This window comes from Rhinatrema bivittatum, chromosome 18 (genome assembly GCF_901001135.1).
Source record: "Rhinatrema bivittatum chromosome 18, aRhiBiv1.1, whole genome shotgun sequence".
Classification (NCBI taxonomy): Eukaryota; Metazoa; Chordata; class Amphibia; order Gymnophiona; family Rhinatrematidae; genus Rhinatrema; species Rhinatrema bivittatum.
In genome coordinates this window covers 53,428,388-53,447,261 of record NC_042632.1, presented here as the reverse complement: position 1 = coordinate 53,447,261, position 18,874 = coordinate 53,428,388, and the positions used below count along the sequence as shown (strand labels likewise).

Genomic DNA, 18,874 nt, shown 5'->3' with positions numbered 1-18,874 from the left:
TTTTGTCATTTTTTAAATTCTCAACATGTGTCTGGTTTATTTTAAAAACATATAACGTGTGCACCAGTGCACGCAAGATCCTCTTCAGCACTGCTCCGAGAGGCCCCTGTTATTTTTATAGACGTAGTCTCATAGGAATGGTTTTTGGGATGTCACGTCGAGAATATCCAAGTAAAGGTCCTAAGTGAATACTAATTGTGTGAATTTGGGGGCCCTAACTGCACGTGCCAATAGGAGGCGCTGGGATAGTGTCACAGGAAGGGCCTGTGCGCACACAGGAGCCGCTGTAGGTACAATGGCCTTGGAAAGGAACCCCATCCCTAACGGAGGGAAGGAGGAGGGGAAAATATTTAGATTTTCTGTTTTTGAGGTGCTGCAAACATATTTGTAATTGAAATTGCTACAGTCACTGTAGCAGGAAGAGAACAGTCCAGCACCCAGAATCTGACGTTTTCATCACAATCTGCATTCATGCCGCTCAATTCGTTTCAGGCGCAGGGTGACAATCACTTCCATCATCTCCATAGACTTCAATGGCATCAACCTCTTCCATACTGGAATTACCCCCCCCCCCCCTCGTCATTACTGAACGTCGAGGTACTCGCACACTAGGAAATCCGTAAGCTGAGCAACGCCCCTGCCCTTGCACTGTGTACCCAGCAGAACACAGCACAGACTGGTAGCGAGGCCTTGTTCCTCCATGTCTCTTGCGGCTCGAGGCTGCAGGTGCTCTGACCCAGAGATGGGATTGCCTGATCAGTTTAATAGTTCAGTGCGATTGACTCATCTCCACTGGGGTCACACTAATGACAGCCTGGTAAAGTGGCGCACTTTCTAAAGGTGTTTCATCATGCTCCAGGTACACTCCCCCCCAGCCTCTGCTCCTTCTGTAGCCCGTGGCCATCCTCCAGTGTTTCCCGAGGATAATCAGTCGCTCCCCTTCACAGCACACACAGCTTTTAATTTCGATACAGCAGAAAGCCGGAAGCAGCACGTCTCTAACGTCCTCCCAGGTGCAGAGGCTCCGCTGCAAACGAGCCACGACGTCCTTGCACCATCCCCATCATTTTCTCGGCCTTACTTTTCATCTCGCCCTCGACCAGTGTGGGAGTTGCCAACTGGCTCCATTTTATTTTCAGGACGGGTTAAGCCAGACCTGGTTTTAGCCCCCATTGCATGCTGGGACTTGTACTTCCAACATTCTTTAAGAGCAGCGGGAGTGCAACGTTCTGCCATGCAGCGGGAGTGCAACGTTCTGTCATGCAGCGGGAGTGCAACGTTCTGCCATGCAGCGGGAGTGCAACGTTCTGCCATGCAGCGGGAGTGCAACGTTCTGTCAGGCAGCGGGAGTGCAATGTTCTGCCATGCAGTGGGAGTGCAACGTTCTGCCATGCAGCGGGAGTGCAACGTTCTGCCATGCAGCGGGAGTGCAACGTTCTGTCAGGCAGCGGGAGTGCAATGTTCTGCCATGCAGTGGGAGTGCAACGTTCTGTCATGCAGCGGGATGGAAGCAGGACTGGATCAGCCTCTCCAGAAAAGGAAAAAAAAAAAAAAAAGATGAGGCAGTTAGCAGCTCTATCACCTTCCACTTATCCAAAACTTCCACATGCCTGGAAAGGTCAAACGGTAGCACAGACACAACAGAACGTGCTAAAGTTTAAGGGGAGTGGAGGAGAGCAATTTTCAAATATCTCTTTTAGGTCAAAGTCCACAAGACCCTTCCCCCTTTCTGCAGATTTTACACCAAGGAAAGGTCAGTGTGCACTGTCCCTTTAAGGCCTCCCGCAGGTATACAGCGCCCCTGGATCTCTGCACCAGTTTTCTGTGGAAAATAATGCAGGTAAATATGAAAATATAAATGTATGAGTGCCCCAGGAACGCCTCCATTAGGTGCGGTTAAACGTAGGCAGGTGATGGAATACTGTCTGCACTTTTAGCCATAGAGACAACCGGTCTGTGCAGGGAAAATCACATCATATGGCTCTCAGAGATGAAACGTGGTAGCACTTTATCCCACTTGTCACCTCAGACACAGCCATTCCAAGGATAACCACAGCCCTACTATAACAGCAAGAAGGATAGAGGCTGGGTCACGGTTTCCTGTGCCACTCCTCACATGCTATACCTCAGCAACAGCTCGCCTTCTGGACCAGGGACAGGCATCTCCTGCCCTCCTAAGCTGTACAAGGATCTTCATCGCAACACAAGGACAAACCTTCAAAGACATTCACATGAGTAAATAGCAATTTTTCCACGTGTGAAGTGGCTATCAGAAAGCTACCCTCTGGAGACATGACTAAAAGTACCTGCAGTGAGCAACACCATGGATGAAAAGCACCCATGCACTTTGCCCCAAAGCGGACACTCTGAAAATTGCCCCCATGTGCATTTGCACATCACAAATCAAGAAGTCTGGCTACATTTGTGTATCTTGGTCTATTAGCCTGAAAATCTGATCCATCTGAGGCTCTCGTGGGCCAGACTTACCTCCCACTGTTCCTGATAAATCAGCCACGCTATTGTATTAACACAGTCTGTGGTTCGGGGGTCCTAGGGTGGCCACCCTGAGCAGCTCTGTATAAAGAACATGAAAAGGTTGCAAGAGGCTTGGAAGTGGGGGAGAAGATACCTGCCAGGAGTAACAGACGTGCCTAGGCAGGTAGAAGAGAGGCCTCTAGAGATAGTATGGTTATCACTTACTACGGCAAATCACTTTAAGAACATAAGAAATTGCCATACTGGGTCAGACCAAGGGTCCATCAAGCCCAGCATCCTGTTTCCAACAGTGGCCAATCCAGGCATAAGAACCTGGCAAGTACCCAAACACTAAGTCTATTCCATGTAACCATTGCTAATGGCAGTGGCTATTCTCTAAGTGAACTTAATAGCAGGTAATGGACTTCTCCTCCAAGAACTTATCCAATCCTTTTTTAAACACAGCTATACTAACTGCACTAACCACATCCTCTGGCAACAAATTCCAGAGTTTAATTGTGCGTTGAGTGAAAAAGAACTTTCTCCGATTAGTTTTAAAATGTGCCACATGCTAACTTCAACACTCATCGCTTCCTATTTTTGGGTGACACCAGGAATGGTAAATAGAAACCTATTTATTTTTATCTTTTTTTTAAATTAACATGCAAATAATGTTTTTTGCAATTAAACAGATTAATTTTAAATGGACTACATGGACAGCGTGGTGTCATCTCACCGTATATAACATTTTCAAAATCCTTGCTGCATTCTCAGTTTGAGTTGCTCTCCAAATCCAGCAGCTCTCCCCCTTCCCCTATAAATTCTGATAGTTTCTAACCTGGCCTGGTGCACGAGCCCCAGATCCCTTCTCCCGTTTAGCAGCGAAGAACACACTCTCATCTATTATTTGTAGCTCAGGAGCAGGTGCAGGACAGACAACACCAACTTGATAGCCTCATTACTACAGCACAATTTGTTTGCCAGAGCAAAGCAGCCATCTGGCTCAAGGTGCTTGAAAGGGGACGCTATATGCGACAGGGAGAGGGAGATTCTCTAAAAGCATTTGATACATTTCAAGATGTTAAAAAAAATAAAAATTTTAAAAAACTGTGACAAAGCAGGACAGATAGAGGCAGATATTAAACAAAGAAACAAAAAAAGTCCCAAATTTAGGGCTTTTATTAGCTGAAAATTCTGCTAAATTTAGCTCTGTGATTCATTTTCCTAGACTTAGGCTCCTATGTTAGTTGGCCTCGTGCTGAAGGTCACCGTAGCCATTCACTTTTTAGGATCTTAAAATTTAGAAGCCTTGTGAAACGAGGAGATACAATTTAGGAGCTCAACATTAGTAGATTTTTAACAAAGCCAATTTATGAGCCTAACCCCCAAAGTTAGACTCCTAAACCTTTTGAACAGCAACATCATAACTTATTTATTTCTCGTTACCATTTTTAAATGTGAAAAATCAGCAGTGGTCAGTGCCTGCAATCGATGGTCAGTTGTGCTGGAAATACACAGGAGTAGTAATAGTACAACACTGACGGGGCGTGGAGAAGACTTCTGAAGTTATACCCTACATTACATTGTGTCCTGCGCTCTTGGCTGACCCCAATCCCCTGTGGCCTTGTCAGGGACCAGCACATACCACATAATGGCACCAGCCATTCTGGGAACCGGGACAGGACGTCTGTTGCACACTATGTAAAATCTCAAATACGAGAGCCCAGGGATAGTTAAGTCCTTGCTCAAAAGCTCTGGTAGTCAAGTCATTACAATTGAAGGACAAGGTCTCTGCTGAGCAATCTAGAGGAAGATGTGGCCAAACAACCATGCTTAGCTTTCTTCTAGAAAGCAGGGGTCATCATTTGAAGCATAGGGGAGCGCTATCTTGTTCCAAATTCGTGGCACGTAGTAGCTGATTGCACAAAGTCTTCCTCCAGGTCAATCTGGCAGAAGAAGAGAGGGAAAGAAGGGCCATTTGAGAGGACCGTAAGAGAGAAGTAGTTGGGAGAAACACTCACGGGCCTGCTTATTCACATACTTGAAGATAATGCAGAGGCTTTTGAATTTTATCCTGCATTTGACTGGGAGGCAGTGCGGCTGATGTAGGATTGGTCTTATGCAGTCAGTTGCTTTGGTTTCTACCAAAACTCTAATGGCTGTGTCGTTTCAGACTGTAATGTGCGACACCATTACATACTAGAGAACTGCAATAATCATATTGGTTAGTAATTAATGCATGTACCACGGCAGCAAGGCGTGCTTATCAAGGTAGATGTGCGCTTGGCTAATCTCGTGCAGATGCATGAAGGAGACCTTTACCACCTTTGAGATGTGGGTTTCAATGCAAGGTGACCTCTTAGCTTAGGGTGAAGAAATCCATGCCAGTTCTTAACCTTTTCTTTTAGAGATGCTATTAGATACTTAGATAGTCACCTCCTAATGGTCTGGAAATTGTAATTGCCAGCCTACTCGCTGCCCGTATCTTGCATACACAAACGCACATAGCTCACAAGGAAATCTGATGTCATAAGCTGCACTGACCATAGCAGGGCTTTTTACACATGAGTGTAAAAAGCACAGCCCACCTATAATATTAACCCTCCTCCTCCCCTCTCTCTCCCACACACACTCACCACATCTCTGCCCTCCCCCCCAACGATGGACAGTGCCAATCTCACATACATTGCCATTGTGCCATAGCGCCAGTGGGTACTGTTCAGCTGTAGGTGCCTGGAAAGTAATGGGAAGTAAAATCAATGGCCAAGCCCTCTGGAAAAGGCAGCTAGAGCTGCAGAGTGTGCCTGGCACTGTGGCACTGCATGAAAGGCTGCATTTCAACTTGGGCACATTTTGCACACAAGTCTTCAGGCACCTACCTCCCCCTACACTACCTGAATGTAATCCACACTGGAGTGCCGAAAGTGGAAAAGAGATCAACAAATGCCCCCGTTTTTAAGGCACTTTTCTGCATTAGTGCAGATTTTCAGGCTAACTCGTGTTTTCAACGTGCTTTTTTTTCCCCCATTTAGTTCTTTTTTTTTTTAACTCCCGTTTGATTTGTATCCATTATCCTACTGCGTCCCGCGGTGCCGTTGCTTCCTACCCTGCGCATTAACCACAACCTGTGCTAAAATGTGGCTTCTGTGTTAGCGTGCACAGTGACAACGTGGGGTGAATATATCTAGCTCTGAACACAAACTGAATAGTCCTTTAATTAGCTTTACTGTCTGGCAGACAGGAAAACTACTTTATGCTAGTTATAAAAAAAAAAGAAGAAAAACTTTTAAAATATTCAGACACAGCCCAGTGGGTGCTGAGCATCTGTGTAGCACCAGAGAAAGGGCTGCTAGGCGAGATGTGAAAGCCCTTCTCAGCCGGCTCTCCTCCGGCGCCAGAGATAAATCAGAAAAGCAGACATCTCACCCAGGGCAGAGTAATGAAAGGTTCAAAGGGAGCATGATGGGATCGTTATTCTCAAATTTTCTATTATTTCTCCCACGGTGAGCCATTTATTGGTTACGATGCCCGCATCCCCTCTGGAACATTCTGAGCCAGGCTTGGTGGGGGGAGGGGAGGAATCAGAGGGATTTAGCGCGTGATAATGCCCTTTTTATACTGCCGGGCTGACACACGCTGCAAACCCTGGCACTGAGAAGGGACAGGAAGCAGAATATTTGACCGGGAACCTAATATGATAGTCCCCAAGGCTTCTACAGAGCCTAGGCAGCTCCCCCGCCCCCCCCCCCCCCAGCCCTCAATTGTCCCCTCCCTGGCTCCCGGAGACTCCTGCCCGGAGTCCGGACCTTTAACAAAACGGCACCGAGGCCCCATCTGGGCCCCAGCCTTGGGTTAGATTAGGGGTCACGAGGACAGGGGGCGGCATTGCTAGCCAGGCCACCGCACTGGGCTCTCTTTTTGCAGGACAAGAGGAGGGGTTTCCAGGGTCACAGGAGCCCATTGTTTTGGGATTTCCCCCCCAATTTAATGTTTTTTCAGTTTGGCAAACGAACCAAACCGAAAAAAAAAACCCCCCAAAACATTAAATGAATCGAAAAATGAAAAAAAAAGAAAAGAAAGCAAACCGAAATGGAAACTGTGGGCCTTCACAGCACAGTACCCATGAAATGGACTGCACTGCACAGCCCAGTACCCATGACATGGACTGCACAGCCCAGCCCAGTACCCATGACATGGACTGCACTGCATTTCAAAGATGCTTTACAATGCTTGCAGGACTGCAGAGGGCAGGACGTTTTACAGTTTCAGTCTTGCTCCCAGATATCCGCTTCTTAAATCCGTAAAAGACCTTTAAAGATTAATATTCAGAGGCTTGGGGTAACTTTTGGGAGTTACCCAGACCAAACCCGAGATTTGAAAAGTGTCCTTACTTCCAGGCTGGGTAACTCATTTGCTGAACACAACTTAGCTGATAAGGAGAAGCGGTGATGGAGATGTTTCAGGGGCGCGAGCGCCCACGTTCAGTGCGACTCAGCTGAAGGTTCCTCAGCTAAGTGTTGCCACCTGGCTGTCACTAACTTTCCAGCTCACTAGCGTGCTGAAATTTGACTTAATTTTACCATGAATCATAACCTGCAGCCTCATACCAGACGTCCCTGCAGGAGTCATTAAATTGATAAATTCTTACCCCCTCTGGAGCTTTGTCCAATATCACAAATTAGGATGGGCCTTTTCCTTCTTATGAATGAACTGCAACAGTCAGGAAGAAAAAAAAATTCAAGACAGTAATCTACGTCCTCCCATGGAGCATGCCTCCGAGTCTTCTTTGCTGCTCGGGTAAAAAGATTTCGTTAGCTCGCTTTTCCACATCATGCTCAAAGCGGCTTACAGCATTATTAGAATTCAGGAACAATAAAGTCCCTGCCCCATAGAGCTTTCAAGTCTAAGTGGCTCCCTGAGTCAATGGGAGATAAAGTGACTGCTCAAGGACACGAGACGCGTCATTGGGGGATATGGGATCTGAGCGCTGGTTTCCCTGCTTCTCAGCTGATTAACTCCTCCCTTTATTTTCATTAAAATTCATCCGAGATCAGACATCCCTAGAAAGGATAAGAGGCTAAGTTTACATACAAATTGCTTGCATTTTATATTCCCCCCTCCCCCCGCCCCAATCACATTGAAATCTCACAACAAAATAGCAGCGCAAGAGATAAATTCTCCTCTGGTGTAATTCCACTCACAATTAATTTCCATAAAATTATCCTTTGGAGAGGTGCCTGCAATCAGAGAATCAGGTAGGTGACGTCCCTGAAGAGTTGCTTGCAATTAGATATCCTTAGGGGGTTATTTATAAAACAAGCAATCCTTAACTTTACATTCTGAAGTGCTCAATTTCATTCGCGCAATCCAAATAAAGCCATCGGAAGAAACCGAAATAGGCTTGCGGGGGTCTGCGGAGGGCCTGACCCTGATCAGTGAGGCTTGGGTGCATGGAGAGGGGAGGTGGCCATGCAGAGTGTAGCTAGTGCCAAATGCTGGAACGCAGCAGTGACTGCTTCTCGGCCCTTTGGCCAACATCAAGCATAGAATCAAAACACAGGGTTTTTGGACAGAGGATGCCTCTTCTCGTAACTTTTGGCTATGATTAAATACCGTTGAATATGCAGGTTAACGTCCTGCCACCCGACTCCACTGGGCATGCAATGATGTAACAGCTATTGGCAAAGCAGGAGGATTAAACCACCTGCTGAAAAGAAAAAAAAAGCTTTTTGATGGATCTTTGAAAGGTTCAAACTTTGAGATGTCTCCTTGTAGCCCCCAGGTTGGTAACAGCTAGTAATCACCACCAGTGGGAAGCAGAAAGTTAACAATGGAGAAAAGTCAAACCATAATCATCCAAATGTAGAACATAAGATATGCTATACTGGGTCAGATCAAGGAGCCATCAAGCCCAGCATCCTGTTTCCAACAGTGGCCAATCCAAGTCACAAGTACCTGGCAAGTACCCAAACATTAAATAAATCTCCCTCAGAACCAGGTATTTAAAGCCCATTAGATGTTGAAAATGCATAGGATGGTGGTGTGAACTCCACAAAGTCCTTAAATATAGGTGTGAAGCTCACTAGACTTCACTACACTTTAAAACAGGGAAACTTTTAGCAATGGGAGATTCCATGGGAAGAGCAGCAGAACGTGACAATGAGGTCCATCCACAAAAGGTGGGGTCAGTTTGATAAGATTATATAAGTAACTCAATGAATAAGTCATCAGGGGAGTTGATAGAGACATCTTCCAGGGAGCAGAAGAGGCAGCTAAGGGGCTGCACTTCTCAGGACGGGAGAGGTTCATTTTCCTGCAAGGGAGCCAGCTGCATTTCTTGTCACAAAATCACAAGGATGGAGGAGGAGTCATGTGAGACTGGGTCTCCCACCAGGTAGTGTGCTACCATCTTTGAGTGGGAGAAGAGGATTTTCCAGGTTCAAAGGGAGAAGACACTTTTAGGGAAAGCAAGGAGACGTCCCAGAGTCAAATGGCTTCAGAAGACATCTTTTTATGTTGCGTGGGAACTACTTTTAGGAGAAAGACCATTTTCCTACCTATTTGTACTTCACAACTGTTTTGCCTTTCATACTGCTGGACTGATTGTTTTCTCTTTAATTCAAAATAAATTTTACTGAACACATTTGGCATGAGGACTATTATTATTATCATCATCATCATCAGAGTGCTGCCCTTGGGTTTTACAGGTTAGCCTGTCCTCCATAGCAGAACCCAAGTTCTAGATGCTGCATTGAGTTGACAAATGTGGCCCCTGAAAGGGGGTTACAAGGGGGTTAACAAGGAGTTAATAAACATGTGGATAAAGGTGAACCGGTAGATCTAGTATACTTGGATTTTCAGAAGGCGTTTGACAAAGTTCCTCATGAGAGGCTTCTAGGAAAAGTAAAAAGTCATGGGATAGGTGGCGATGTCCTTTCGTGGATTACAAACTGGCTAAAAGACAGGAAACAGAGAGTAGGATTAAATGGGCAATTTTCTCAGTGGAAGGGAGTGGACAGTGGAGTGCCTCAGGGATCTGTATTGGGACCCTTACTGTTCAATATATTTATAAATGATCTGGAAAGAAATACGACGAGTGAGATAATCAAATTTGCAGATGACACAAAATTGTTCAGAGTAGTTAAATCACAAGCAGATTGTGATAAATTGCAGGAAGAACTTGTGAGACTGGAAAATTGGGCATCCAAATGGCAGATGAAATTTAATGTGGATAAGTGCAAGGTGATGCATATAGGGAAAAATAACCCATGCTATAATTACACGATGTTGGGTTCCATATTAGGTGCTACAACCCAAGAAAGAGATCTAGGTGTCATAGTGGATAACACATTGAAATCGTCGGTTCAGTGTGCTACGGCAGTCAAAAAAGCAAACAGAATGTTGGGAATTATTAGAAAAGGAATGATGAATAAAACGGAAAATGTCATAATGCCTCTGTATCGCTCCATGGTGAGACCGCACCTTGAATACTGTGTACAATTCTGGTCGCCGCATCTCAAAAAAGATATAATTGCGATGGAGAAGGTACAGAGAAGGGCTACCAAAATGATAAGGGGAATGGAACAACTCCCCTATGAGGAAAGACTAAAGAGGTTAGGACTTTTCAGCTTGGAGAAGAGACGACTGAGGGGGGATATGATAGAAGTGTTTAAAATCGGAGAAAGTTCTTTTTTACTCAACGCACAATTAAACTCTGGAATTTGTTGCCAGAGAATGTGGTTCGTGCAGTTAGTATAGCTGTGTTTAAAAAAGGATTGGATAAGTTCTTGGAGGAGAAGTCCATTACCTGCTATTAAGTTCACTTAGAGAATAGCCACTGCCATTAGCAATGGTTACATGGAATAGACTTAGCTTTTGGGTACTTGCCAGGTTCTTATGGCCTGGATTGGCCACTGTTGGAAACAGGATGCTGGGCTTGATGGACCCTTGGTCTGACCCAGTATGGCATTTTCTTATGTTCTTATGTATAAGAGACTTTAGTCCCTTCACTCAGGTTTATGCTCCTCCATAGTGGACTGAACCACTATGGAACTTCCTTCTAAGAGTGGCCACAATACTGTAGTCCAGGGTGAGGGTGAGAGAAGCCTTCGAATATTCTGATCAGTTGTGAGGTGTTTAGAGGAGTAGGAAGTAATCTGCTTGTCTCTTGAGTTTTGTAGTGGGTACTAAGAACTATACAGGTATCTTTGATCTAGATCCAGCCATGGAGTGGAGATTATTCCTGCTCTGAAGGAGTAAACATCTCACTCTGGCACTGTCTCTCTAGCTAGACTGATCTAAGTTCTAGAGCTGAAGAAAGACTCATGCAGGAGTAATGAGACATGGGTGTCAGGAATCCGTCCTGGGGCCAGCAGTGTGGAAAAAAAAGAAGAAAGGAGAAGAGTAGAGAGCTCTGACCCAGGAGTCCAGAAAAAGGAGAAAGGTGAGCCAGGAGAAAGATTCACGCATTGGAGAACCAGGTACCAAAAAAAATGTCCTTGGGGAAGTCAGGGTTGCTCTGTTCCAAAGGAGCCTACACCCAAAGAATAGGAGTGAGGGATCCCAGGAGGGGATAAGACCAAGGACTGGGAAAATCCCCTTCTGCCATTACTTTACCATTTTTGTGTTCTTCATATGAAAAGACTAATTACCTCCATTTGTGACTGAACTACTGTTTATTAAAACCATTATGTTTGGAACAGCAACACACTGATAAGGACGCACCAAACTAGAACTTATTACTTGTAACCTACAAATGCATATTAATGTTAAATTCAAACCGCCTAATATGTTCCCAACAGACAAGCCTAACTTACACACACAGTTTTTTGTATTAAATTGTTACCGTACATGTTTAATTTGTAATCTATAACACTGATATTTTCATTATCATGCCTTGCTGTAAACCGTTGTGATGGTTATCTAACTTAACGACGGTATAGAAGAGTTTTTAAATAAATAAATAAACTGTGTGCAGTGTCTCCTTGGAGCTGTTTCCATTGAAACCTTCTTCAGGCCAACCCACTGCAGGATTTGGCAGAGTGAGTCAAGGGACTCAGCCCTGGTATCAAGTAGGGCCTTCCCAGCAATAGGATTTATAATGGCCTTTGAAGTCCTGATGCACCTGTTACACACCTGTGTAACCTTTCCTGTGCAGGCGCGTCACTGTATTAAGACCAAAACATCATTGTAGGAGGGCCCTCTCCCCCCCTCAACTGGGCTGGCCACAAAATGTGACTTCAGAGGGGGCTTTTCCTCCCTTCAGTCCCCTCCTCTGAGGGGACTGAAGGTTACACAGGTGCTCGCTAGATTCAGTCTCCTATGCAAATCCCATCCTGTTCAGAGATTCATCCCATCACCATTTCCATTAAGACCTCAAATGTTAATTGCAAAATTTCTCCACTTTTTATCCTTAAACAGCCCTAATGGTGCAACAAGGGTGACCGGATGAGGCAGCAGATTGCATGATCTGATCATCCTCACAGAACTTTACCTTTTCAACAAAGCCCCACCCAAGTGCTTATGAAAAGATAATTAAGAATAAGATCTAGACAACAATCCCATACAATCTAAAAAAATTGTTTTGGGTGAAAATGATTGTGATGCGTTCACATTTATAAAGCTTAAAATTCCTCTTGCTCTGAATAAAAATGAAGCAATTTTGAACGTCATTTACTCCTCCTTTTGTCTTTGGGAGTTCCGATATCACACAATACACAAAAGCGAAACCCACCACTCGCCACCCCGCAACAGGGAAGCTTGAATTCCTCTTTCCTAGGCAATTTGTTTACTTAATTAACGAGCGTTAATAGTGATGAACTGCAATTAATCAATCAATTAAAGCACATCACTAATCACCATTATAACCCCTCAGTGTCTCCTTTATGCCTCACTGCACTGCAACTTTATTTTCAAAAGTAATAGTAAAATGTCAAAACATCATCACTATGAAACCCCCCCTCCTTTCCCCCCTCAGTAGATTCTGAACTCAGGTGAGATATCTGGGCATCCATTATGTCCGCTTGAAGCCAGAAGGGGAAAACTGGGAATGGAGGAGGTAACGCATGCTCTCCGAATGTCAGGTTCAAACATCTCAACTCGTGCTGATTGCAAGACTGAGACCTTCCTAGAAGGAAAATCTCCTCCCCCCACCACATCCTATGCTTCCACGGACTTCAGTTGCATCTTCCTAGCCACATCACTGAGTTCCGTAGACATCAATGGCAGCATCTAAACTGCCAGAAAAATCACAAAACGTTCACTCTAAAGGTTGAGGTTTATGAATACTCCAGATCCCATCTGCGGACTCCCAGTCTCAACCAGCAGCAAATCCAACCCTCCCAATTTATGCCTAGCCCGGGGAGGAAAAGCCCCCTCTGAAGTCACATTTTGTGGCCAGCCCAGTTGGGGGGGGGGGGGGGGGAGAGAGGGCCCTCCTACAATGATGTTTTGGTCTTAATACAGTGACGTGCCTACACAGGAAAGGCCACCGAGGCAGTCTTCAAGGACAGGAGGGACTGCCAGCTGCAGGTCAGCCGCCACCTGCAAACCCCCCCCCCCCCCCCCACACACACACACACACAAATCTCTGCACCTAGAAATGAAAGCCATCATGTATTTGGAAACCTGGGTGGATACGAACTGACTTACACTAGCAATTGAAATTCAACTGATGGTTATCCCAAGACCCAAGAAATGCCCCATTATTACACACACAAAAACCCCACACTATTAGCCTTTCTTCAGCCTTTTATGGCCTTTGTCCTAGAACTTTTGTCAGTAGATTAAATTGGCTACATAGTATACATGAGTGTTAGCGCTAGTTACAGATACATTGTTTCTCTGCTACACGAAGGCAAACAGTGATCTCTCTCTGTGCAAAGCGCTTCTAGCATTCTAGCAGGCAGCGCAGGTATCTTTTGATGAGATGAATAATAAGAGGGCAGGATAACTGATGAACCTCAAGCTGCAAAAGCAAGCTAAAGAAGAGTGACACAGCTTTAATGTGGGGATAATTGCACCAGTGCTATTAAAAAGTAGATTGCAATCAGTAGAATTACTTATTTCACTTAGCTCCCAACCTAAAAAGAAATCCATATAATTATAAAATCTTCCTCCTCTTGTGTTGAGACATCAAACATGAAGGACTCAATGGCGAGAAGAACCAAGTCATGCAACATGCCTTTACTCATGCATAAACCTCTCATTGGCCAATCAAGTTGATCAATTTGGTGTTTACATGTATGGAGTTACACCCCCCCACCACCACCACCACCACGTCTCCTTCCAATCACTAATTATTTTATAATGTACTTTTTAATTTCACTATCATTGTACTGGTCATTTTCCTATCAATTGTGAGTTTTACTCAACCTTCTGACTTTGAAAAACATCTACAGAAGGATAAATTTTACCCAATGTAAATAACTCCATGGTGTATTAAAACTCAGTATAGGAAATCCTGCATATTACAAGAAGCTCAAAAACTTTATTTATATGGGTTTTAGGCTGGATCTTGCTAAGAACCACAAACTATGATATCAGCTTTAATACAGTAAGCACAAACCTAATCATGCAGAACTGTAGTCACCTGACATCACCTTATGGATATAGAAGAGGAGGCACATTGATTATGCTTCTACCATGTCATAGCCATGAAGTGTGAGCAAGAAGCCAAAAATGCTTTCCCCATTTCACTTACCACACAGCCTCATTTAAATATGCTCAAAACCACTTGTGTGACCCAACTGTAGAGCAATCAATGGGGAAAATATGAAACAAGAAATAGAAACCAAAACCATGAATATATGATTAGAAAAAAAAATTTATCTCCCCATTACATAATGATGAAGTGTCAGTTTCCACCGTACCCCTCCTAGGATAGACTGTATTGATAACTATGGGCAATCACAATACGGACAAACCTAGCACAGGAAGGATATGTGGACAGGAACCACACAAGTCATTCATTGCTCGTAGTGTAGGCACGTGGTAGTCTGCTAAATTCTGTTTTACATCTGGTCAGACAGCGCGCTGGCACCGACCTGTGTATGATGTGCCTGCTCTTTAGATAGTCCAGGGCCAGCGCCAGCTCACAGATGAAGAGCTTCACAGAGTCCTCGCTGAAGAGCATGTTCTGCTGCAGGTGGTAGCGCAGGTCCCCTCCGAGCAGGAGGTCCACCACCATGAACATGTCCTCCTCGTCCTGGAACGAATACCTGGAAGGAAGCAGCAGCAGCAGGGTGAGCTGGCATGTCGCACTGCATAGTACAAATGCACTCAATCTGTTTTGTATGGTGCCTTTCCCTGGCATACCGCTATGTTACAGCTGCTTCTGGGGTGGAATTTAATAATTGTATTTAATGCACCAGCATCTTACACTGTTTTATTAGGAAAACAGAGGATGAGAGGTGACGAATATGAAAGTTATATTGAAAGTTCAAGGTTATACAATCCATAACCAGCAGTAATAATATTAAAGTCTGAAATTCTGGGTCTTTAAAAATTAAAATACAGCATCAGCTCGGTTTAAGAGATTCCCAGTATCAGACAACGTTTTCTTAAAGAGCTGCACAGTTATGTACAATCATGACAACATGGGTTCCCACATCCCCAGCTGTCTTCGGTTTATGTTCCCTTATTGCCAACTCTGCATACATGCCTAGGAGGATCGGTCAAGCCAGGAAGGGGAGAGGTGCTTTTCGTTTCATTCAGTTTTAAAAACTAAATTGGGTTTGTTTTGTTTTAAAAAATGTAAGCTCTGTCCCAACCGCAGAAACAAACAAAATTAATCCCTTTGGGGCTTCCCCTCCCCCACCTCTTACCCCGGTGCCATGTTGCATCATTCCATAGGGGAGCAGCCATTCCACTCCAGGATTCCACAACCGGGATTTACTTCAGTATACACTTAACAGAAAGCACTTGCAAGACTGTGTGTCAGGGACAACAAGGGGGACTCTGGTTCAATAGCTACAGTATTTTAAGCAGATTCGAGAGACAAACTCCTGGGACAGGTTCAAGTTACGCAATTAACAGAATAATCCATTATTTCACTTTCCAGGCACAGATACACTTATTTACAGAAACAAGAGGCACATTGGGTTCTCACGGTTTGACCCTCAGCCCTGGAATTTCTGGAAAATACCGATATTCTTAGCCACCCCTTTTGAACCGGTTGAGGACCTATCTGGATCCTGCAGGACAGGTGTGCAGGTCTGGACTAGGAAAAGCATGCAAGCCTTTTCTGCTTGCTCAGCATCCCTTCCATACAGCCACCTGGCAGCTCAGACACTGCTCCTGCCTCTCACCCCAGCACCCCACTGCCCTGATATTGGTTCAAGCTCTTTTTGATCTGACAAACAACTGGGGATTGCTCCTGTAGCATGGACAGGTGAAGAGGCTGGAGAGGGGGGGGGGGATCCTGGAGAGGGCTTCTTTTTTAAGCTTCCTTGGTGGAGGGGAGAGGATGAGGCCCACATTCTGAATTTTTTTTTATTTTGATTTGTTTTTTGTTCCTTTTTATTAAAAAAAAAATGTTTTAAAGAAAAAAAAAAAAAAGAAAAAGGAAAAACCCCACCTCTTTCTATGCATATCACTACCAGGAAGCTCACCGTAAGGGCTCTCTGAACTATTGGTCCCTAAGTATTCCTGTCCCCAGGTTTGGAGCTGGCACTGCTCACATTGTTTTTTTACGTTGGTGAAATCAATCAGTTCTCTCATGAGCAAAGAAATCTTTCCCACCCCCATCTCTCTGGAGACCAAACAAAAGGTAAGTGAAGTCATCGCTGACCCTAGTCTCACAAGGCTCATGAGCAGCAGCACGTAAATCTCACCATCCCTTTCTAAAAAAAAAAAAAAACACATCCATCTCCTCTAGTTAGGTTGCCCATGTCTGGAGCTTTTGTGTCTCAGCCTGGGGGGCTCTCTGGACCTTGCTGAGGATGACATGATTCATAAGCTTCTCTCAGACTGGGACCAGAAATTCATCAACAGAAAGAAAGTCACCTGCTGAAGCTGCTGCTCTCTTCACCAAACAGAGTATATACATATTACATATAACGCATACATATTCCCCTATGAGGAAAGACTAAAGAGATTAGGACTTTTCAGCTTGGAGAAGAGACGACTGAGGGGGGATATGATAGAGGTGTTTAAAATCATGAGAGGTCTAGAACGGGTAGATGTGAATCGGTTATTTACTCTTTCAGATAGTAGAAGGACTAGGGGACACTCCATGAAGTTAGCATGGGGCACATTTAAAACTAATCGGAGAAAGTTCTTTTTTACTCAACGCACAATTAAACTCTGGAATTTGTTGCCAGAGAATGTGGTTCGTGCAGGTAGTATAGCTGTGTTTAAAAAAGGATTGGATAAGTTCTTGGAGGAGAAGTCCATTACCTGCTATTAGGTTCACTTAGAGAATAGCCACTGCCATTAGCAATGGTTACATGGAATAGACTTAGTTTTTGGGTACTTGCCAGGTTCTTATGGCCTGGATTGGCCACTGTTGGAAACAGGATGCTGGGCTTGATGGACCCTTGGTCTGACCCAGTATGGCATTTTCTTATGTTCTTATGTTCTTAACGCAAGTGGGACCTTCACACGTCACACTGATCCTGCAGGCTGCGATGCCCATTATTGGACTAACCTGCAAATAATCCAGAGATGCTCTAGGGTGAGCTTTTGAGACTATCGGAGATGTTAATTGATGGGGTGATGTGGTCTCAGAGGCTCACATTCCAAATTATCCATCTTATCACTGAAAAGGTATTGCAATCTGCAAAGAACCCCAGAACCTTCAACCTAGTGGTGCCTGGGGGGGGGAGAGACTGCATGCAGGTCTGCAAAGTGCCCTCGGAGAGAGCCAGGCTGGTGCCCAGGTTAGCTTTGGCAAGACAACATTCTAAAGTCATTTACCTCGGCCTGAAAAATTGTTGGCCCAGCGGGGAGGGGGAGTGTGAATAACACACATTTTTACCCAGGAAAAAAATAGGTGGGCTTAGAGGTGGAGATAGGTCAGAAGAGGCAACAAAACACAATTCTGCATCATCAAAACTCCATGCATGGTTTGTGCTGGAAAACACATCTGCAGAAAAAGCAGATGAAAATAATCTCTAGGGGGTAGTTTTCAAAGGGAGAACCAGTGCAAAGCCCACAGATACTGGCATGGGATAGTAAGGAAGATTGCCCCATTAACAGATTTGGAAAGAGTCATGAAGATGTAAGGCATTGTTCTACCACAGCGTGCGTCATCAGCGTGCGTAGGAGATACTCAAGAGAGCTTGTTCAACGCCCATGAGGATGAGGGCAATCAATAGGCAGAATTCTGATTCCTGTTGAAGACTTGTGGGAATCGCGGAGATCTGACTCCTGCTTTATACCTGTGTCCAGTTATTCAGCGGGTTTTGGACCAGTATTAAAACAAATGCATCAAAAATATCTTGGGAGTCAGAGTGCTCATTTCTCTCTGACCTGTCCTCCGCTTGTGGTGGACAGAGGGAAATCCAAGGTGATTAAGAAGTTAACTGGACAGAGAATAAAAGGAAATGCAGAATGGAGTGTTTTACAGAAATGGAATTGATAGCAGCAGAAAACTTGGAGCCTTATCTTGGAATTCTTAGAAGAACCCGATATTAAGTTGACGTGGGCAGGACTTTTCGGCACCAGGAAGCTCTCCATCGAGAGATGTTCCTACAGAAGGCTTGGCTTAAGGATAGACTTCGTTTAATGTCCCAATGTAATCTCGGCTGTAACATTGTATTTCAGCTAGAGGCCTTCTGGCTGCAACAATTAGTGTGGGGGTAATTTTGTAACTGCCCCCATTGACGCAAAGTCCACAGGTAAGTGCTGCTTGAGGATTTTGCAGCAATTTCCAAAGTGAAAGAACAATCATAATTTTCCCTATGAAAGTTATCCCAGGAAAAACTTCCCATTCACATTCCCAGCTGCTAAAGTAAGCAGATAGTTTTCCTGAGGAAACGGGTCCTTTGCAAAATTCAAGCGGTAAGCCAGCGAGGGCCTGTGCCTTCACAGCGCTGCCCCCAGGAATGCCTCGTCCCACTGTGAGGGGGGGGGGGGGGGAGTTACATGTTGTAGAGTGGCCCTAGGGGTGCTCGATTAGCCGCACACCTGGAGGGCAATCTGCTTAATGTCTACTTCCATGCAGAAATCACTGCCTCACCGATGGAAGTGGCTTTGAAAAGGACGTTCCGAATGCATTTACTGTCCCTATTGAAAACCTCGATGAAAAAAAAAAAGTCAGGAAGATATGAAGTTTGTTCTGCTCAAGGCTCGCAGACCTGAGAGCTCCCAGGCAAGGGCGAAGCATTATCCCAAAGTGCGCTACCGCTGTTGCCCCCGCTCCTGGAGTCTCTGCTGACAAAGCAGCTTCAGCCTTGAA

At 44.9% G+C, this 18,874-nt stretch overlaps 1 protein-coding gene across 1 annotated transcript in view; it reads right to left on the bottom strand.

Moving 5' to 3' along the window:
- STK32A (serine/threonine kinase 32A) overlaps nucleotides 1-18,874 on the bottom strand; it is a 73,112-nt gene that overhangs the window by 34,737 nt on the left and 19,501 nt on the right. Inside the window, exon 5 of the mRNA XM_029583823.1 lies at nucleotides 14,520-14,693. Coding sequence (XP_029439683.1) covers nucleotides 14,520-14,693 — 174 coding nt within the window. The remainder of the gene's footprint in view (nucleotides 1-14,519; nucleotides 14,694-18,874) is intronic.